The 23,083-nt window shown below is 37.6% G+C and overlaps 1 protein-coding gene across 1 annotated transcript in view; it reads right to left on the bottom strand.

The window, feature by feature from the left end:
* lamc3 (laminin, gamma 3) overlaps window positions 1–22,881 on the bottom strand; it is a 199,428-nt gene extending 176,547 nt beyond the window's left edge. The window contains exons 1-2 of the mRNA XM_074690299.1: window positions 22,300–22,881; window positions 2,882–3,186 (exon numbers count right to left, since the gene is read on the bottom strand). Coding sequence (XP_074546400.1) covers window positions 2,882–3,186; window positions 22,300–22,693 — 699 coding nt within the window. The 5' untranslated portion in view covers window positions 22,694–22,881. The remainder of the gene's footprint in view (window positions 1–2,881; window positions 3,187–22,299) is intronic.
* Window positions 22,882–23,083: the final 202 nt, after the last annotated feature.

The following is a 23,083-nucleotide window of genomic DNA, read 5'->3' as shown; positions in this document are numbered from 1 at the left end:
GCTGCATTTAGAGCCACATTTACTCATTTTTCCACGGTGCCCGCCCTGCCTACATGCTCCCTCAAGAGGCCGCCATTAATTCAGTACAACCCTTCTACAGCTTCATCAATGCTAATCAGCGCTAAACATAACACTGGATCCCAAAAGTCTGGTCATAAATGTGAAATCATGTTGTGTTAATTAAGACTGAAGATCCTACCTAAGAGATAAAAAAATGATAAAGCTGTCCAGTATTTTTTTTTTCACTATACATTTTCTCTCAACTTCTTCATCTTAATTCTTTGGGGGCATTAGCTGAGGCAGCCTGACAACAAAGACTCTCAAAGCCTGCATCAATGTAGTTGTCTAAAAGCTGAAGTAAAGGTCACAAACTTATCCATACTTTGGATAAAGAAGCATAATGGAAAGGTCAACAAATCTAAAAGTTATCATAGATTGGCATCAATTTTTTCACATCTTATGAAAAGTTGAACTAAAGTGATGATACCACACTCTCATGCTGGTTGAAACCCACACATAGAGCCAGGTGCTCTTACAGTCAGAGGACGAAGGCCACAGCAGCTGTCTCCAGGCTGACTGTAACACTCACAGGATTCTCATTACAGCTCGATCAAACAACAACTGATGAAAACACAGTGAAGGTTTGAAGCTGCTGCTGTATTTTCCTGATTGTTGAGATATGAACTCAGTGGATAAAAACTTCTCGTCTTCCTTGATGCTACTGAGTTTGCCTGAAGGCTGCTCTAGTAGATTCCCCACATGGATCCTGTCAACATCTATCACCCTGGTTATGGTAACTGCTTGATTCTGATTGGTTAGAGCTCATAAAACCAGCAATTATTTATCAACAGTGGCTACGTTAACATGCAGTCAATATTCCAGTGGGCGGGAGGGTGTTTTGAAAAGCGCTTCTAAATAAAATGTATTATTATTATTATTATTATTATTATTATTGTTATTATTATTATGATTATTATTATTATTATTATTATTATGATTATTATAAATGGCCAAATATTCAGGTTAGAAAATGAGTAACCCAGAGGTGATTTATGGTTCTAATTTATTTATTTATTTTTTAAACTTTGAATTTTTTTTTTTTGTTGTTGTTTATATTTCAGCACTTGTTTATTTGGTAACCTTTTTTTATCTAGAACAATTTATTTAATTATTTTATTATATAAACTTGATTTTATGTTTTACAATTTTCTCTGAATGCAGAGACAGTGTTTATGGTTTTGTTAAAGGAAAAAAAAAATGAAAAGAGAACATTGTGTATTTTGAATTTATACAATTGTTTTTCCTTTGACTGTGTCTCTGATTAAAATAAAAAATAAATGAAATAAAATTAAAAAATAAATGAATAAATAAATAAACTATAAAAATGATTATAATTAAAGAAATACTAATAACAATACTAATAAAAAAAATCGTAAATAAAAGTAGCCATTAAGAGCATCATCAGGGACCAGGGATCCCTGATAGGGGGTCCCAAAATTAAGGCTGAACAATTTTGGAAAATAATTTTATTGTGATTTTTTGGACCGATATTGCAAAAAAAAAAAATATATATATATATATATATATATATATATATATATATATATATATATATATATATATATATATATATATATATATATATATATTTATATATATTACAAATCTCACTGATCCCTCATCAGGAACAAAACACAAAACAAATCTCCGAAATACGAATAACAACAAAGTTTTGGCTCAACTACTGAAATACGTGAACATGTGTGGATTTTTATATCAATATTTAATTGTACTTTATATATATATTTTTTTAATTGCACCCCATGCCATTTGAAATTTGCATTCTATTACATTGTGATGTTGGTTTACAATCAAGTAATTGTTCAGCCCTACCCATAATACTTTCCAAATCAAAAACTATTAAAATTTGTCTAACATTGTAAAAGTATGACAAAAGTTACAAAATTAGATCTTTCATTAATTAATTTATTAATTAATTAATTTATTTATCATTTTAATTTAATTTTTTTATTTATTTTATTTTTTAATATTTATAATTGTTATTATTCATTCATCATTTATTTATCAATTTCTGCATTTATTTGTCCCCACAAGGCTTCCAAGGTGACTAAGAAAGGATAGTGATAGTTTCATATTTAGTAACGTGAACATATGCAGTTTTATTTCTGACTGATTGGCTTGAGTAAGTATGTTAGACCATTTTTTGTTTGTGGCACTTGTTGTGTTCACACAGCAGGGGATTGCCGGTCTCACCATTTTTGTGAAGGGTTGCGGCCTGATAAGATTGGGAACCCCCACCTGATAGCGCTCATTGTATCAGTTTCATGTCAGCCTGTTGCAAAGTCATAGTTTCTGTCATCATTCTAAATTACGGATGAAGCAAGTTTGCTTATGCAAACTAAATGCCGTCCAGTTTTCTTGATACAAACCAACAAGAATCAAGAACTGTTGGATTTCTGGCATCAGCTTTTTGAACAGCACTGTCGGCCTTTACGGAGGAGAAAGTTACAAAACTCGTCTTTCATGGAACAATTTCAAAGCCAAGGGCTACTGCTGATGCTGCCACACAATGTCTATCGATAGTTTTTCCAGTTTGTTGTAAAGTTTCAACTGAACCAAAGAAAATGTGAAGCACACAGAGCGTTACAAAGCAGATCTGATAGTCAAGGGCAGCAGGAGTCCTTCAAGAAACCTTTCCTTGTTGATCAATACGAACCGTCTGTGAGAAGGGTGTGAAGTTGAAGTTTCTTCTCATGAGGAATCAGACTGAGGGCTGGAAACTATTTTATACTATAACTTGACTCAGTAAAAGGCACATCCACCAAAATTTGTGAAACTTTAGAACAAAATGCGAACTCACCTGCAGCACCAAGCTCTGGTCAAAGTTGTACGCACTGGGCCGTCCCTCCAAGGTGGAGAACGCCACGTTCCCCCCAGTGAGTGGAGAGATATCGCTGAATTCATCCGTGCATAAAGCCGTCCTCTCGTCATCTCCGGGGCGTATGTAAGCCTTGGCCTCCTTCCGATACGTCGTCTTGCAGGAGGCGCTGTAATACTGGTAAGGCAACCAGGGCCCGTCCTCGTGTGTGCGCTTGTAGATGGCGAAGCTCTCCGGTCGACTTGTGTAGAATTTCAACCGTACGTAGGTTATCTCGAAAGCCTTCCCTGTGGAAAAACAGATGTGATTAGCTCTCGATGGGGTCTTATGAAAACGTTCTGATGGAGCTGAATCCATCACAGTTACACAGTCAGATCAGGGCTCCTTATGTAAGAGACGAATACTGTGAGTGTGATCGTTTAAAGCCCAGAAGCAAAAGGGAAAACAGACATAATTGCATTATAGGAAGTAGAAAAACAACGGGGGGATCGGCTTAATTTCCCGAGCCTCCGCGCCGGGTAAATGAATGTCATTCCTGCCGGAGAAGAAGAATACCTCGGATTACTTTCTCATTATCCAGATCATAAAGGGCCCCACAAGAGAGACATAGGTCAAAGGGAAGGAGACAAAAAGTCTTTTTCCTCTGGCAACCAAAGAGCAGAGTAGGCCGGACACAGCAGGGGGGGAAGCACCTGAATTATCGAGTCACTCCTTCAAACTCTGGCTGATGCAACAATCGAGGTGTGACAGAAAAGACGTGATCGATAGAAACGTGATTGTGCAAATACTAATGAGACTCATCTGGGGCTGAGGGTGGCATTGAATTAAACACATTGATTGACTGATATAACAAGAGGGAGCTCTTAGTGGTACATCAGCGATTCAGGGGCGAATAAAAGAGGTTAGACTTTTCACAAGTTTGAGTTTCCCCTAAAGCAGCGATTCAGCCGTGCAGAGGTAAAAAGGCTTTTCGAGGAGAATCTCTAGATGGGGAGATCCGAAGAAAATGAGGAGATATACCTGGATTCCATTTGCTGTTAAGGGATTTTGCAGATATGAATAAGTTTCACTGTAATTGGTGTTGCACGGTTCCCCCAGAAATGTGTGTGAAGTATTTTGCAGGTGCGTAATAAGCGGAGGGATAAGTCCTCCAGGTGTTAGATTAAATGAAGAAGGGTTAGAAAGGATCAATTTTCAGTGCCTTATTTTTTTATTTTCCATATCGTATTACAGTGGAGCAAAAAATTATTCAGTCAGCCACTGATTTTGCAAGTTTCCCTACTGAGAAAGATGAGAGAGGTCTGTAATTATGGCGGTAAATAAGTATTTGGTCAATGACAAAAATTTATCTCAATACTTTGTAACATAACCTTTGTTGGCAATGACAGAGGTCTAACACTTCCTGTAAGTCTTCACCAGGTTTGCTAACACTGTAGCTGCTAATTTGACCCATTCCTCCATCAAATCTCATCTAGTGAGTCATTCTGCAGCCACAAAATTGACTTTATCTTAACAGTAAGACTATGAAGTGTATAAAATTCTATACAAAGTTAAAACCGGGCGAATAAATACCCAAAACAGAATGAAAAATAAAACAAAATGTGCAAGTGATGTCTTAATAAAAAAAAGAAAAAGATACATTTACATGATAATTAAAAAAAATTTGGAAGAATTTCTTAAAAAAAAAAAAAAAAAAAAAAAAAAGATGTTATACTTAAATTTACAAAAAAATTCAATTTTCTTTTAAATTTGGAAAAATTTGCAAAAATGTTACCAATTTTTTAGTGAAAAAGTTATAATTTCAAAAACTTGCAAAAATTGAAAACATAAATGTTAAAAATATGCAATAATCTCAAAAAATCTTATGATTTTAAAAACTTGCAAAAATTTTTTTTAAAAATTATTTTACATTTTTTTGGGAATGTTAAAAATTTGCAAAATGTTACAAACTTCTGAAATGTTAAAGAATTGCAAAATAAAACTTTTAATATCAAAATTTGCAAAAAAAAGAAAGCAAAAAATGTACAAAAAATATGCATCAAATAAAAACATCTTGAAATTTAAAAAAACATGCATTAAAAAAATCCTGATTTTTTTTAAATTACAAAATAATGCCAAAGGTTACAAAATTATGAAGTTTAAAAACTTGCAAAATAAAAGTTTTCATTTTAAAATTTTCAAAAATTACAAACATAACTGTAAAGAATTTGAATTAAAATAACAATCACAAACATCTTGAAATTTCACAAATTTGCAAAATAATATATATATATATATATATATATATATATATATATATATATATATATATATATATATATATATATATATATATATATAATTGTGATTTTTTTTTTTTTTTTAAATACTTAAACTGGACAACGTACATTGTTAATGTCACCCAACTCTACAAATTTTTTGTTGTTTGCCACTCCAGGTCCTTGAAATTATTTTTTCTGAGCCACTCTGTTGTCCGAGCAGTTTGTGTGGGATCACTGACCTGCTGGAACACCCAGCCATGTCCATCTTTAACGTTCTCACTGATGAAGGAGGTTTTGGCTGAAAATCTCACCACACATGGGCCTGTTCATTCTTCCGCCCAAAGCCTGAGGTTTCTACCCCCATGCTTCACAGTAGGTTTGGTGTTCCTGGGATGAACTCAGGATTCTTCTTCCTCCAAACACGATGAGCTGACTTTTTATCAAAAAGTTCTGTTTTGGTTCCATCTGACCACATGATGTTCTCCCAGTCCTCTTCTTGATCCAACTTTTAGACGTGTCCTGGCTTAAGCAGGGGGACACACCTAAGTGTAGTGTATTACTGATGGTATCCTTCGTTATTTCGGTCCCAGCTCTCTGCAGGTCTTCATCAGGACCCTCTGGGTGGTTCTCGGATTTTTGCTGGTCTTGTAGATTCACTCTGCCTGGGGCAGGTCTACAGTTTCCTTCCTGGTGTCCTTGGACAGCTCTTTGGTCTTGGCCATGGTTGAGTTTGACTGTTTGAGGCTGTGGACTGGTAGCTTTGATACAGGTAACCAATTCAAACAGGTGACGAGTGGAGGACAGAAGAGCTTCTTCAAGAAGTTACAGAAATCTGGCTTGTTTGTGGGTGACCAAAAACTTATTTACCACTGACTAAATACTTTTCGCTCCACTGTATATGTAATGTAAACAAGTGAAACGTCTAAGTTTCTGATGTGGAGGATGAGAGCAGAGAGCTGGCATCTTCCCTGATCTCTAAGCAAACAGCCGAGCTCTGTTTTGATTGAGTGGTGTCATTTCCTGCCATGTTTACCCTCCGGTCACTTCAAACAATAATCTTTCAGCCATATTAGTGGATCTCTCAGAGATAAACTTCCTGTCTGGGACTTTAAAGAGGCTTTAGGCGGGATTAACTGGAAAGACACAAACTGGAGTCACATGGAGACAGGAGTGTGAAGCAACATGCTGAAACTCTCCTAACAGGCTTCTTCACTGCACTCGTGGGGATTTTTTTTCTCCATCATTAGATCCTGAGTCTCAGCTGCCCGTGCTGCGAGCTCGTAGAGGGAAGCCATCCTCAGCTTCAGCCGTAACAGCATCTGTTGCTCAACGCTGCCAAGTCTGAGCGAGGCGTCTCCGTCTCTCGTCTCTGCTGCAGCCTCTAATGGCGGCGCCCCTTCAGGAGAGCTACGATCATTTAGCTTTCATTTACTCCCTGCGTGAGGTGAGCGCGGTCCTGCTGGGACTGAGGCAAAAACATGAAACGAGGCAGAAGATGAAACATTAGTTGGAAATCCCCCGGTGATGAAATGCAGACTTCTAACGAGTATTTATATGTTTCTGACGAGTTACAACTCGACTGCTTCTTTTACGAACATATCGTTAATTTACAGGGTGTAATGAAGCTAATCGGCTTTAATCAAGCAAAGTAACACTTAAGAGGAATGTTCCACAGGGAATAGAAAACACAAAACTGAATTCACACATTTGTTTAACAGCTTGGACAGCTCACTCAGAAGCAGCAGGACGTCTCTTTGTTCAGCAAGACACTTTATTTTTTTAGCACTGACATTTTATGAACAGAATAAAATAGCATGATGCAGCATTAGAGGATGAATCAGAAATACTAGACACCACAACTCAGATCAAAGCTGGGCTGCGTGCAGACAACCGCCACGTGAAGTCGTCCAAAGTCTCAGAACAGAATCGAGGTATGAAAGTCGACAAGGAAAGGAAACTTTTACTGTCTGTGATAGAAAAACAACACCCTGACTTGAGCAGTAATATGCAATTTTTCCTTCGTTTTACAGCTAGATTTGAAGCGAGTATGTAGCTCCGATCATGTGCAACACAAAGCTGATGTTGTGTTTTACCTGCTTTCTTTCTCTCTCCTACAGAGTCCATGACAACCCCCCCCCTCCCTGCTCCTCTACCGGTTTCCTCTGCACTCAGACAGGGCCATATTTTACTTGACCAAAAACACAAATAAACGGACTCCCACTGAAAAATCTGATATCGGTCTGCATTCACGCTTTATTCAAAGTGAACGGCAGGTCGTCCTCGCTCTCATAATCACTCATCTTTACGTTGTTATTGCATAATTCGTCCTGGCAGACTACCTGCGTTTGTTTATATCTGGCACGCTGCGCGTGCGCCGACTGATACACTAAGTGGCGAGTGCCTCGTAGCCAGCTGTGGCTCTACAGCGGAGGTAGCGCCGTTTTACAACACGGTGAGAACTAGAGCCTTATTTAGCGGTGTTTTTGTGTGAAAGTAACGAGCTGAAAATTCTCTGAATAAAGCGTGAATGCAGACTGATATCAGATTTTTTCAGTGGGAGTCTGTTTATTTGTGTTTTTGGTCAAGTAAAATATGCCCTTGTCTGAGTGCAGAGGAAACCTGCAGAGGAGCAGGGAGGGGGTGTTTGGTGCGAGCGCTCTGGGCTTCTGCTGCACAAAATCACTGCTGTAGGGGTAATTTCTGCTCTAAACCTTGTGATAGGACCCAAATTGTTCCATCCTGGAGTATCACTTTAATGCCCCATTTACACAACGTTTCATCTAAAATCATCTAAAAAGAAGTAAATAATGAGACGTTAAAAAAGGACACAGAGCAGTCGGTAAAGATGACGTGTTCGCCATTGAGTCATACATGAAGTGTGGCTGCTCTGCACCCGGTACAGGACGTTCAGCATGTCGAGAGGGAATGACTTTCTGTTTATATCGCAACACCCATACGAAGCTTTATTTATCATAGATGACAAAGTTAACTTTGCTATTTTTTTTTAACTTTGCTAACTTTTTATTTATTTATTTATTTATTTTTTAACTTTGCTAATTTTACTTTAGCAACTTTTCTGTGTCCGTTGGGATAAGTAAACTCTTTTAACTTCCGTTGTGCTGTGGCGTTTGCTAATTGCCTGACACCCACCAGCCACTGTATGTGCCAATCAAGCTATGCTTAGTCTGATTCCAGTTGGACTGAGCTGTTCACACACATTCCAATAGTCCAGTCTCGGGCTGATGAAGCTCATGGTCCAATTTCTGAAACTCCGTTTACACGACAACGTTTCGCCCCAAAACATAAATACGCAGAGAAAAAAATCAGCGTTTACACTGTAACACTCAGGGACTGAAAACGCCATGGCTACCATGACAGGCCTGTAGGTGGCGCTATAACTGTCTTGTCCAGAAGCAGCTTTCGGTAGAACGGTTCGGTTAAAACGCAGTTTCCATGTAAACCAGAAGTTGTACTGCAACCATACTTTTGCGTTTCATCCTAAAACTGTTGCCGTGGAATGGCCCCTGAGTTACAGACAAGGAGGCAAAAAGCGTTACAACCATACCCGGTCTCCCCTATGAATCCAAGTAAAGCCCACGACATCGTGTTTAAACACATTTCATGAAAGCTGCAGGAAAATACTAACACAGCTGTTCTCTGGTCAGTCTCAGGCTGAGACTAAACTAACAAGGAATGCAGACTCAATGTTTACAGCGTGTTTACGACGAGCGTCGACTCTTCTGATCAGAGAATGTGTGGATGAATATATTTTCATCTCAGCGTAAAAATGAGACAGGATAGAAAAATATTTCTGAATGACACTAAGATCAAACTGTGCAGACTTTTATCGTTGTTTTACATCCCAGACAGGATGTTGTTTTTCTGACGGTGCTGAATGAGAACCAGCTGCAGACTTCAACGTGTGCTGCGAGAGTGTGTGTGCGTGTGTGTGTGTTTCTCAAGTCTTTGTGGGAAAAACCTGACCCCAATTCCTTACCAGCAAACCACTCGGTATTTTCTTTTTTTCTTCCCCTTCTTCCTCATCATGTTTTGTTTACTCCCCTTGAAGCAGCCAGACCCCCCCCCTCCACATTTCTTTCTCCTCTTCCACAGCCCACTCTGTGACCTGGCTGCAATATGTGCCCCCTGCATCCCACCGCTGTGTTTATGATCCCGGCATTTGCCCTGATTCCCTTCAGCGTGAGCTTGTTTTGTTTGGCAATGTGAAAGAAAACAGTCACCCAGATGGATCACAGAGATTTCCTACAGACGAGAAATTCCTCACATGCAACATTCAGGGGTTTTCAAGCTTTCAAACCCATCCTCGTATCTCAATCTGGAGGCATCAGATACTGAGAAACACATGTTTGAAAAAGAGCAAAGGTCAACCCGGTGTGACCAACACCAACGTGTGGGTGTTGGGAGTTTCTAAAGATAACAAACCCTCTGGATAACATACCTCTGCAGCAGCATTGGCACCATTCCTGAGAAAAAGGAACCAGCCTGAGAGCAACAAAGTCTCCCAACACAGCGAGACATCTACTTCCTATTGGAAATCGATAGCCTTCATCTGACGGGGGGCACTTCTTGCTCTCAGAGCACGTGATGGAGCCGTTCCTCTGCGGTCAGAGAGCTGACATTTTCATCATTTTGTCCCTGTGTCTTGTTCCTTTGAAGCAGAGCTTTTTGATGGGTAGCACCCACTCCCAACCTGAAGATGAGGGAGGCGGGGATCTGACCTGTCAGGAAAATTTCCACTTTTGAGCCGGACTGTCTCCACAGACTGATTGCTGGAAGTTCAATAAAACACTCAGACAGGAAACACACGCTGCCACTTTCCTGCCCTGCTTTTTGGTTGCTTTCACATTAGTTAGTCAGGTTAGCTGTTAGCTAGGGTCACTGTCATACTGAAAGACCCTGCTATGACCCATCTACAATCCTTTTATGGAGGGAAGGAGTTTGTTGCCCAAAATCTGGCAGTACATGGCCCCATCCATCCTACCCTCCATACGGTGCAGTCATCCTGTCCATTTTACAGGTATTTTTAAGTGTTTTTGGGGTTTGTACCCATCCTTGCTCCAAACAAGTAGAATAAATACCAAAAAGTTGAACTTAATTTGTATTATAATGACGCCACAGTTTGAAATAACATTAACACAATATGTAACAAACTTTGCCACATTGTGTAATATGTTTTTAAATATTACATAACTGATTACAAAATGCAGGTGTCAGACTGATTTTTTTTTTTTTTATCAAGAAAATGTAAGAATTTGGTGCATTTCACCAATGGATGTCTGAGAAAAAAAAGAAAAAGAAAATTGAAGCATTCCAGCATGAATCTTAAATGAAAAATTTAATTTAAAAACTAGTAGATATTCTATTGTTCAAATGTAAATAAATCATTAAAAAATTAAGAGTTCAAATAATTAAAATAAATAAATAAATAAATTAAGTGAGAATCTCATATCATTTCAAGAATGTAAAATTTTTGTGACTTTAAAATTTTGCAATTTATTGATTAAACTTGCAAAATTTAGAAATTTTGGAGATTTTAGAAATTGTAAAAATTCAAAAAAAAAAACAAAAAAAAAAGCAAAAAACCTTTAAGCATACCAGCATGGATTGTAAATATAGAATTTAATTAAAAACTAGTAGATAAATCATTGATCAAATATAAATAAATCATAAAAAATATAAAATCTCAAATAATTAAAAATCTTAAAAAAAAACTCTGAATTTCAAATTATTTCAAAAATTTGCAAAATTTAAAAAATTTTCATCTTAATTATAAAATTTAGGAAAATTTAAAAATTCCTGAAATTTAAAAAAAATGTTTAAAACTAAGGAAAAAGCCTGAAATTTATGAAATGCAAAATTATACTTAAAAAAAAAAAACCTTTAAGCATACCAGCATGAATCCTAAACACAGAATTAATTTACAAACCAGTAGATGTTCCAGTGTTTTAATGTAAATAAATCATTTAAATTTGAAATTTCAAATAATTAAAAAATAAAAATAAAAAAAGTTTGAATTTCAAATCATTTCAAGAATTTTAAAATTTTGTAATTTTAAAAATTTTCAACTAATTTATTACATTTGCAAAAGTTTATAATTTGTGAAATATCAAATAATTAAAAAATATTTATTATTATTATTAAAAATTAAGAAAAAGCTTGACATTTTTTAAAAAAAGTAAAAGTTTGTTAAAAAAAAAGTTTTGATTTGCAAACATTTTTACAATTTTTCAAAGAATACTTGCATTTAATTAAATATACGCATCAATTAACATACAGGGTAAGTTGGAAAACTTGCAAAACCTGCGATATATCAAATAACTTATTTTACCCTCTGTGTTTGGGAAATTGCAGTTATATACCAGCATGTAGTGTTCATTGATTTGTCATTGGTTTTAAAACAGGTTTTCAACTCATATCACAGAAATTTCACAAATACTCTTTGTACACAATGCTGAAAACTCCACATGTGAAAATACCAACAGGCAAATGTTTTGTTAAACAATGTGAAAGAAGAAAGTTACGTTCAGTCACCACAACTCAAATAACCATCAAGAGCTGGTGGAGACCAAAATCAGAGTTTAAAGCAAACTGTATGCTGGATGTTTTATTTACAAGATCCCCTTAACAACAAAAAAATATATTAGTTGTTGAATCGGGGCAAATTAAAAAGCCACTGGTTGAATTAACTCTAATATTTTATCCTTACTCTTAAAGTTTTGGTTAATTGATGAAAGAACTAATCTGAGTTTTAACCACTTTAATTTATTGAATCTGCTCCTGGTTGTGACATGTTCTCCTGGTGGTTTAAAGCCTGGCCTGACAGGGACCATGTGTAATTATGAAGAAGCATCCATCCGAGCAGTTTTATCCCCACGTTTTTCTCCCAGTTAGGGAGGGAGAGTCTTCTCAAGCACTAATTGGAAGAAACCGGGTCCCTTACTGTACCAGAACCATTAACCGTTCACTCCTCTTCACAGATATGAGTCAGAGGAATATTGACGTTAAAGGTTTTCAGTTTCAGACGTTTATCAGCTGCCGTAGATCTACTGTCACCGCTACGTTCAAGCAGGAGTTAGGAAACGACTTCACTGCACACTCTTTCAAACAGAAAACATCAGATTGTGTTTCTTTACTTGGAGCAGTTGTTTTTTGGGAAATTATTGTGATTTTTCAGGACTTCAAAACAGTCTGATATTTTGGGAAACTTGCTTTTTCTGCCAAGCAGGTACTGAGGGAGAAAGACTCAAAAAGCAGACAGTGGAGAGACAGAAAGTTCAATGATTTATTGACTAATGTGAAGACAGAAAAGCACACGGAGGACGGCAGAAAGTCCAAAGAGAAGCTCCACAGGTAACCTGAGGCGGAGAGTAAAAAAAGGGTTCAGGCCGCTTGAAGAGATTCAGGTTTCAGGATAAAAGTTGGATGTTGCTGAGAAAAGGGCAAGAAAGAAAAGGAACGGGGAGAGATTGAGAAAGGCTCAAGAGAGGCCAAAACAGGATATTTCAAAATGCTACTTTGCAGATTTACAGCAAGTTTAAGTCTCTATGAGAACACCACGCCAGCTGATGAAGTTTAGCAGAGAAAACAATTTAAAAAAAATAATTTCTGTGATTAATTTTGTAGCGATGGTGGACACTGGAGCCTAACTGTCAGACAGAAAAAGGACAGAAGAGCAGAAGAAAGAGAAACAGGAGAGAGATAGAGCACGAGCTAAAGGCTAAAAGGGCTAAACTGTTTGTGCTAATGTTGACTCCAACCCACAGTCAGCAGTTATTCTGCAGTGGTCTGTTCAAACTTGAGAGTCTGTCAATAAAATGAAGAGTGAGGTTACGTTAGCTCTGATTGGTCGATGACTGGCAGGACATAACCAGGATTAACTAACATTAGTGCCAGCTGTCCTAAATATAGACAACTCCTTAACTACTTACAAACTGACAGTTAGCTTGTTATCACATTAGCCTACAGATACGTCAGAGCATCAGGCTGCCGATAGCACTACATTTAGCCAGCTACTACAACGTTAGCTTGTTGTCATGTTTCAAACAACAGCGCTTTGTAACTGTACTGATAAATGCCTTGCCTCATGGCGTTGCGTCCAGTAAAAGTCACATCTTTACAACAGTGTGCGTGAAACAGTGGTGATTGCTTTAAGACTGCAAGGGAAGCTCAGCGTCCCCTAAAATGTCCCTAAAAAAGTGTTGATATGTTCTGCTGTGTGAACATTTCATTGATAAAATCTGAGCTAGAATTCCTTCGTCTTTAGTTCAGAATCAGCTCCTATCACAGGTAACTGGCTCCACCTCCTTCTCATTCATCCCCGCAGCGTCTCAGCGCTTTAACACAGTCGGACGCTGAGCGTCTTCTGACTTCAGCGGGGAAGCGTAGAGTGGGTTGTTCCACTGTGGAAACTGGACGGTCATTGGATAAACGCTGGGCTTTGTCCCGCCCATCGGACGCTCAGCGTCTCTGGGGGTCTATGAGGCAGTGGGCTGGCCTGGACGCTGGGCTTCTGCGTGATGATTGGATGATCTGTCTGAGGCTGAATCCCTTTTTGATTGACAGTGAAATGAGCCAGTCAGAGATCTTGAAGTATAACCCTCCACCGGAGCATCTTCTGAGTTTAACAGTCAGTTGTTATGGACTGATCCGGAGGCTTTATCGATCCCCGTAAATCTCTGGAAAAAACACCCGGTTGGTACGACAGGGACACAGATCATTTTCTTATAAAAAAAGGAGGGTAGAATTATGTTTGAAGAAGTGAAAAAATTCATGATGTACGCCAGGAAAAAATGAGCTGCCCCTCCTTGACTGATCAGCAGTCGCCACTGGTGTGAAACTCCGGGCCAGAAGGTGGCGCTGCAGTCAAATTAAAACAGATTTTCCTCATAGCATCTTAAAATAATAGGTTTCAGCAAGTAAAAATCAGTAATACAGGGTCGTATTGTAGAAAAGTATATCCTGGTGTTCCACAAGGTTCAGTTTTGGGACCTCAGTTATTTCACACTTTATACTGAATGATATCTGTGACGTATGAGCCACGAATTTGAGAACCTTGATCTCACACAAATCCACAAGCATTTGTCAAAGCTTCAAAACCATAGAATGTTAGAAAGTAGAGCCATACTGTCTTTCCTGTGTACAGAATATCATTCAAACAGGTAAGACGTCCCTTCAGGAGCTTCAGGAAACCACAGTTTGAAAAAGGTTGGACTCTTTAAGATCCAGTACTTGGGTAAATCTGAGCAGTTTGGGTCAGTTTTTCTTACTATTCAGCGACAGCAGGAGCAGGAAACAGTCTATTGGCTGCTTTAATCTAGTAAAAAACAGTATTTGATCAAGCTGGATGACATTTAGATGTCAGAGACGATATCAACCTCCATTGAATTTAATATATCAAATTTTCGTAAAAAAAAAACAAACACTTTTTTGTATCAGATTTGTTCAATAAAGTCGTAAAGCTCAGCTAAACATGCTTCCTGTTATTTTCTTCCTACAGGCAGACCCACTAACATACAGAAACCAACAGAGGAGCAGGAAAGTGTTTTGACGACCTCGCCCTGACCCCAACTAACCCTCCTCCAGCTCTCAGTCTAAACACAAAGTTATTTGACGTATGTGGCTCTGATTTACAGCATAAGAAAGACGCATCCTCAAAATGTGACCATGACTCAGTCCTGAGTCCCCATAAAGCAGGTAAAACCGTTGCACACTCACACAAACACACAGGGGCTGGATAAATGGGAGCAGGAAAGGTAATTTCATAGAAAGATTTGTATTAACGCTTTGAAACATTAATCGCCAGCGTTTAATTCAGTTACAGTGACAAATGCGCTCTCTTCCTCATTTCAGCAGTTTTCCACGGCATGTTAATGGGGTAATGATGCTAATGGCTCAAGCTGCTCTCATAAAATTTGGTGCGATGAAGAATGTCCTCAAATGCAAATATGTACACAGTGTACAAAGAGTGTGTCCAATGCATTTTGTCAAAAGGAGAGTGTGAAAAAGCAATCCTGAAAACTTGAGTCACGACCGGAGACGACATAAAGCACGGCGAGAGTCGTTCAGGGATGGATATTTGCTTTGCACTGTGGGAACCCAGAGTCCTCAAAGGCCAGGACCAATCAACACAACCAGAAATGATTCAGCTGATGTTACTTTTCTTTCCTTTTGACCCAAAACACAAAAGTTATCTTTCTGGTTTTCTTTAAGCTTTGTTTTTCAGAGAGTTCACGTAAATCATTTCAGATTCAGATAAGTTTTAGTTTCAGTAAAGTTTAGTTTAGTTTAGGTGGTCTTTATTTCATTCATTTTGTCATAAAATTATATGATTTTTTTTTCAATTAATTAATTTATTTTTTGTCTGTTCAACTTGGTTTATTCCCTCTTTTGTTTTTGAACTAAATAAGGGGCTAAGCACCCTTGTCTGATAATATTTTGCTCTATGTACACTGCCATCCGGGGTTTGTGGTTGGGATATATTACCATTTCTATTGTGTTTATTTTACCAAAAATAACAAATATATATTTGATCACAAATAAATAAATAAATAAATAAATAAATAAATAAATAAATAAATAAATAAATAAATAAATAAATAAATAATACAGTTAAATAAAATTAAATGATAATAATAATAATAATGATAATAATAATGATAAGAATACTAATAATAATAATTATAATAATAATAATAATAATAATAATGTTGTGAAACAACACCAATAATAATAATAATAATAATAATAATAATAATAATAATAATAATAATAATAATAATAATAATAATAATAATAGTGAAATAAAAAATAAATATATGTGTAGCATAATACAATTTTCTTTTAATGAATGAAAAGGATCAGAAAGAAGAAAAAATCTTACTTTATCTGCCCCTTCTCTCACAAAATGTTTAATAAACACATAATCGGAAATAAACAAAAATTCTGTTGGCCAGTTGCCTTTTTCACTTTCTATTAATTCTTTTTTACAAAGACAACCAAACCAACAAACAAAAAAATGCCTTATTTATTATCTTTTATTGTATTTTATTATGCAAGGTTTAGATTATGTTCCTTACCTGTATTTCTTTAATACTCTGTTTTTTACATTTTTTGAAGATACTGAGTGATTTGGCTTCTTCAGAGTCTCTGTCCAGGCTTTTCAATAAAGTGACTTTCTTTACTGTAATGCTGCACTCCTTCAGGGTTAAACATTTTTTAAAATCCTTTTAAATTGTAACAACTTTCCTCTGATCGACCCTGAATGTTGGATGGTAGGAGCTTTTTATGAGCTTCGTTCATGATTCGCAGCATGTTGAAATCTGTTATAATCATTTAATTTGCAACTGCAACTTAACAAATAGCGGGTTTGAGGGAGCTCTGTACGGACTTTTGTTTAAATTTCTTATTGCTCTTTTTGTAAAACAGAAATTAGCTTTGATAATTTCATAATGCTTTTAACATTTTGCTCAGCCATAGTCATAATTTAATATTTATGACTTCTTATGGCTGTAAGGTGCGACTTTGATCTAAATTTTCCAGAACATTTTGGAAATGGATCACTTTTTTTGTTCCGCTTTAATTTGGTACTTTACATAAAATGTTTTGTGCTTATTCTGAAAATGTCTTTCAACCTTATTTATTGTATTTTTTGCTGGTTTCTTGCCCCACATATGTATATTCAAGTCAAATTATTAAAACTTTTTTTATTTGATGACAAAAAGGTATAAAGGTAACTGGGCAACAAAATGAATTAATAACTAATAAAATAAAATAAATAAAAAAAAATTAATAATAAATAAATAGATAAATAAAATAAAATAATTAAAAAAAATGAAATAACAGTGAAGAATTTTATTTCATTCACTTTTAATTTCAATACTTTCTATATTTACAACAGCATCCATTTTTCAATGTTAAGGGATAATTTATTAAAATAAACCAGGGTCTAATCTTTTTTTAAGTTCCACTTCAATCAACTTAGCGCCCCTTCCAAATGATCTCTGATGTACAAAAAGGCTGGTGTCATCAGCAAATTAAATACATTTTGATATTGTGAGACATTAAACATATACCTGAAAGGTTTCTAGATCTTTCTTTTGTAAAACTAGCCCAATCTCCAAGGTCATCCTCACCTGTTTTCTCTGCTCTTCATGCTGTTTCTCTGCAGTGGAGCTCCTACTTGGTTTTGACACAGACGACTTCATATCTGTGTAGAATTGCCTATAACCCACTTTTGATATTTTAGTTGTCACTTTTAAGGAGCTTCCAGAAGAAATATTGACTCAATAATAGCCGGTCTTAGATCTACAAGTGGGACCCCTCTGGCTGTGTGACACTCCGCTTAAATCTGGAGGTGTGTGTGAGTGTGTGTGAGTGTGTGTGAGCCTTTGTTATCAGGTCTGTCTGCTCTGAAACGACCTGCCTGAGGAGGAGAGACTGGCAGAGTCTGTGACTTCTTTAAATCACTTCTTAAAAACCCATTTCATGGACTTCCTTTTTATTTGATGTTGTATTTTTATGCCATTTTATTACTTTTTATTTTTCTTGTTTTTATGGATATTTATTTATTATTCATTCTGTCGGGCTGTGCTGTTGCTAGGCATCCTGTCTGTGTGTCCTCATGAGTATCCTGCTTTCACTTTGTCTGTAAAGACACTTGTTCACCTGAGCTGTACAGAACATTAAGGTCGTATATGATGGAAAAACGCTTTTCTTTGTTATATATACAGCAAATATTATATATAATAGCCCACTTATTGGAGAACCACGGCGTACAAGGTGAGCTGAGTGGCTCTTAAGACAATTACTTCAGCGGCGAGGATCAGTCCTGAGTTTGCCTCAACGCCGTCCTTCATAAAGAGTCTTTACCGACAGTTACTGACCGCTAACATGCTAACATGCTAACATGTAATTAATCATCATCTCTGCTTTTTATTGAGGAAAACATTAGCATCTGACCAGGTGTGCGTTTATTTAAGGGCTGGGACGATATGTCTTTCTCCTGAGGAGGAGGATCTGTTTTAATATGACTGCAGCGCCACCTTCTGGCCCGGAGTCTCACACACACTGTCATAAAGATGTGACGCCACAAGGTAAGGTGTTTTTCAGTACAGTTACGTAGCGCTACAGTTTGAAATGTGTCAACAACCAAATGTTGTAGTAGCCGGCTATATGTAGTGCTATCGGCAGCTCGGTGCTCAGACATATACATAGGCTAACGTAACAACAAGCTAACTGTAAGTTTGCACAGTAGTTTAGCAGATGTCCACATGTTGTGCTGTCAGCAGCAAATCTTAGACAATTAGCATTTAGCGTTAGCAATAGAACAAACAGGAGCTCATAATGCAATAGTATGCTAAGTGATGGCTATGCTGTGGCTACGAAACTTTTTAGAAACTTTTCTGTGTCAAATAAGTATAAATAAGGTTTTCAGATCTTTGCTTCCTGTAGTTCCAAGTCTCCAATGGTCGTAGTGTTTGTGACATCACTCATTTGTTTCTTATACCAGGTTTGCAGCCTATTGTCTGCCTGTATAGATGCTAAACTCCCACTAGCTTCTTTTAGGTTTGGATGGCGGGAAATGGTCCTTTAGCCTTTTTGTAGCTACAGGAGCTCACCCACCCACCCAGACCTTTACGTAAGGAAAACAAAGGTTTGATAGAGGTAAGGTATTTATCAGTACAGTTATGTAGCGCTACGGTTTGAAATGTGACATCGAGCAAATGTCGTAGTAGCTGGTTATATGTTAACAGCATTGACAGCCCGGTGTCCAACTGTCAGTTCGTACAGTAGCTTAGTAGCCATCCACATGTAGTGCTATCGGCAGCCCTGTGCTGTGAGACATGCCTGTAATGTGTAACATTAGTGAATCCTGGTTATGTCCTGCCAGTCATCTACCAATCAGAGCTAACGTAACCTCACTCTTCATTTTATTGATAGACTCTCAAGTTTGAACAGACCACTGCAGAATAACTGCTGACTGTAGGTTGGAGTCAACATTAGCACAAACAGTTTAGCCCTTTTAGCCTTTAGCTCGTGCGCTATCTCTCTCCTGTTTCTCTTTCTTCTGATCTTTTGTCCTTTTTCTGTCTGACAGTTAGGCTCCAGTGTCCACCATCGCTACAAAATTATCTATGCTGTTATCTGTGCATGTCAGATTCTACTGTGTATCCCCCTCATTCACTCTAAATCCAGCCAAACTCTCAGACGGGCCCTCGTGGCTGTGAGCTCATAAACAGTCCCAGCTCTAAGCCTCGTCTGGACCAGGGGTTCTTTATGAAGACAGCTCAGTGCCTCAGCTGAATAATACAAACCGTTTGGAGTGAAACATCTGTTTGGTATTACAGACGGCCTCATCCTTTGACAAAACACTACAAGAATGCCACACAAGGAGGACTGGGCTGGAAACAACGACACATAAACTCAACAAGTCACTTTGGATTCTGTAAAAATGCACCAAAAGCCTCTCAGACAAATACACTACAAAAAACTGAAACCATATCAAGTGTTTTTTTCTTAGTTTAAGTAGAAAATGTCTATGATAATTCATATGAGCCACATTCAACTGGTCAGTCCAGAAAAAATGTCTTGTTTCAAGTTATTTAAAGAGAAAAATGAGGTCTAAATTGTTTGTTACAAGTAAAAAAAATCTGCCGATGGAATAGGAGAAAGTTGCTTAAAACGAGAGTAATGTCTTATTGCAAGTAACTTTTCTCTTGTTCCATTGGGAGATTTTTTTTTTTTACTTGTTACAGCAAGTCAGACCTCATTTTATCTTTAAATAACTTGAAAAAAGACAGTTTCCTTGAAAAAGGATATTTTTCTGGACTGGTCAGGTGAATGTGGCTTGTATTAAGTCATGTTTTTTTTTAGGGGAAAAAAGTCACATTTTTTAATGAAAAATGAGACAAAAACACTTGATAAGATTTCAGATTTTTGCAGTGTACAAAGGCTTGGAAGTGCTTAAATGTTAGCAACTTTAAGAAAAAAATGTGGAAAAGGCTTCCTAACATGTTTAGTGTCTTTTAGAATCTAGAAAAGCGCTCTATAAATTAAATGTAGTGTTACTATCATCACTTCTCTGGGGGAATACCAATCAGGTTTTGGCTGATTCCTTATTTTGTCCCATTCATGAAGAACACATGCCACTGTAGAGTAGGAAAAACAGCTGTTGTGTACAAGGGTTAAACTTTTTTAACCACAACCCCTAAGATAGTTGTGCCAGAGACAACCCACTGCCGAGGGAATACACTAACAGGCCATTCCAAAAACATAAAAAAAACAACAAAATATATCTATTATTACAAGTGCTGTCAGGCGATTAAAATAAATAATCTAATTAATTACAGGATTTGTAATTAATTAATCTAATTAATCACATTTTAATCTCATATCTGCTTAAGGTCTCAAAATAAAGAATTTGAATTCCAGGATATTAAAATTACATTAAAAGACATTTGAAAATAAGGTGGGAATATATACAACACATTTTTAGGTACCATGAGGCATAAGGAACACATGAAAAAAGTTTTATGGTTCTATCTTTACAAAATCTACACAGTCCTGCACCTAAGATAAGCTGATTTGATTTTGGGGACGGTTTTTGCTTCTGTCACATTTTTACTAAATTTTCACTGCAATATGAACTTCTATACTTCTATGAGGTCAGGAGAACCAGGGCTAAAGGCTAAAAACTGTGAGGAACTATGTACAAAACACTTTTTTCAAGTCTTGGATCAAAGAAAAGTGAAGTATTCTCAGTTTAACATGCTCTGAACACACAAACTGTTGCTGATTGGTGCAGAGCAGCCCCAAGCTGAAACATGACACCAGGAAGATGGAAGCAAATTTTCAAATAATTCTTTAGATTTAAATACAGGATATATATCGATCATTCAGGGCTTGTTTGATGCAGTAAAGAGTGTAAAATTATCTGTTTTTTACAGAATTGAGCAAACGGTTGATTTTCTGTAGATTTTCAAAAAGGACGTGTGAATAAACGAGATGGGGACCCCCTCTGCTTCTCCCCGGTTTAAAGCATGTTGCTGACATCATGTGTGATACATTCAGGGACCGTCGGAAATTTGAAAACCCGACGAGAACACCACTTTTTTTCCAAGTAGAACAAACGGTTTTTAAATGCCAGACATTTGAAAATAAGTGCATCTTTGAACGCCTCGCGGGTTTGGGATCCAGATCAATCTGCGTTAATTTTTATGACGCGTTAATTTGCGTTGTAATTAATTAATCTAATTAAAGCGTTAAAATGACAGCCCTACTTATTACGATAATATTTTTTTGCAGTGAAAAAATTCAAAGCTATGCATCATTAGAAAAAATTGTATTTCTTTGATTTTATCTTTTTTAATTTCGAAAAAATGAGGAATTTGTGTATACAACACATTTTTAGATATCCTGTTCCCTAAAGGAAAATGAGAATCAGAGGATTTACAAATGTTGATGTGTGGATTTTTTTTTTTTTACTATTGACTCATTTTTCACTGTAATCCACCTCTACAGGCCAAATCCAAAGGGTTTTGGGAGGACAGACTCCTGTGGTCTGTTTAGACACTTGAATTATATTCAGGTACCCTCGGAAACTTGAGAATCTGACAGTTATGCCTCTTTTCCCCCATTTTTGGATTCATGGGACAAATGGTTTGTAAATGCCAGTCATTTTGAAAAAAGTGGTTTTTGGTCCTGCTGGCAGGTTTGGGATCCAGGGGACAGACCCACTCAGCCCAACCAGGCCCACCCATAGATACACCACTGCTGCACGTATTGCTGTGGTTATTCTGGGTCAGTAACTGCGGGGGTCTTGTGGCAATAGATAAATGCTAAAAAAAAAGATTGAACATTTTTTTGTTTGCATGGTTTGATATAAAGGAATACCTCTAGGTTTTTTGTTTCAGCTTTGTTGAATAACGGATGAAAAACGCACACACACACTTTGGGAACTGGTGTGGTCTAAGTTGTCGGGCTCATAAAGAGTTGCGTTTCATCTCAAAAGATGTTTCAAATTAGGGGTAACACTATTTTTCCACTGTATAAAAAACTTTGGACCATCTGTGACTTTTGAATTCTTCTGACTGAACCAGAAAGTTGTTGCCGCGCTCTTACCCAGACTGAGTGTGATGTTGACAGAGTTGGGATGCTGGATTCCGTAAAACATGGACTGGCTCTGCCACCAGGTGGGCTCGTCGTTCCTGTGGAAGTCCGTCAGGAGGCTGGTGTTGTGGCTCAGCTCTGGGTCTGAGGCGTCACAGTGGTGGCACGAGCGCGTCGAGCCGGTCTGCATGCAGTAGTCCTCACGCGGGGAGCCGCACACGTTGGATGCCACCACTGTACGGTTGAAGGCGATGTTCTCAAACTTGGGCATGCAGCGGCTCGGGGCGCCTCCCTCGTCGTAGCAGGAGTCCATCGCGGCTTCAACCAAGAGCAGGTTTCGGTGCAGATGGAGAGAAAGAAGAAGCAGCCCCAGGATCACAGACCTCACAGAAAGAGTCACATCCATGTCCGCTGAAAGTTCAGTCACATTTACACTTTACACACTTTCACACACTTTCACACTCATCTGCCTGACCCTGACTTAAAAGAAGAAGAATCCAGCCTGAGGAAGCTAGCTCCTGTCTTTCTGTGTCTGCTCAGCCTCCAACATATGTTCTCCCTCTGCGCAGAGGAATGAAGTTTGTGCAGGAACTCCTTTCATCAGGGCCAGCTTGAAACATTCAGAGGAGGGCCGGGGGAGGGGGCAGGAGCAGGAGACGTCCATGAAAAGTTCCCCACCCTCTGGTCAACAGGAGCACTGTTCCTCCGTTAGCTTCAGATGGAAGTGTGTGTGTGACACGGCCTCTTTGACTGGTAGAAAACACTTCCTCCACCAGTTTTCAATATGCAGCAGAGA

This window comes from Halichoeres trimaculatus, unplaced genomic scaffold (genome assembly GCF_033239565.1).
Source record: "Halichoeres trimaculatus isolate MK-OKI-2021-1 unplaced genomic scaffold, fHalTri1.1 fHalTri1_scaffold_16, whole genome shotgun sequence".
NCBI lineage: Eukaryota > Metazoa > Chordata > Actinopteri > Labriformes > Labridae > Halichoeres > Halichoeres trimaculatus.
The sequence above is the reverse complement of the archived record's forward strand: the minus strand, read 5'-3'. Positions and strand labels throughout refer to the sequence as shown.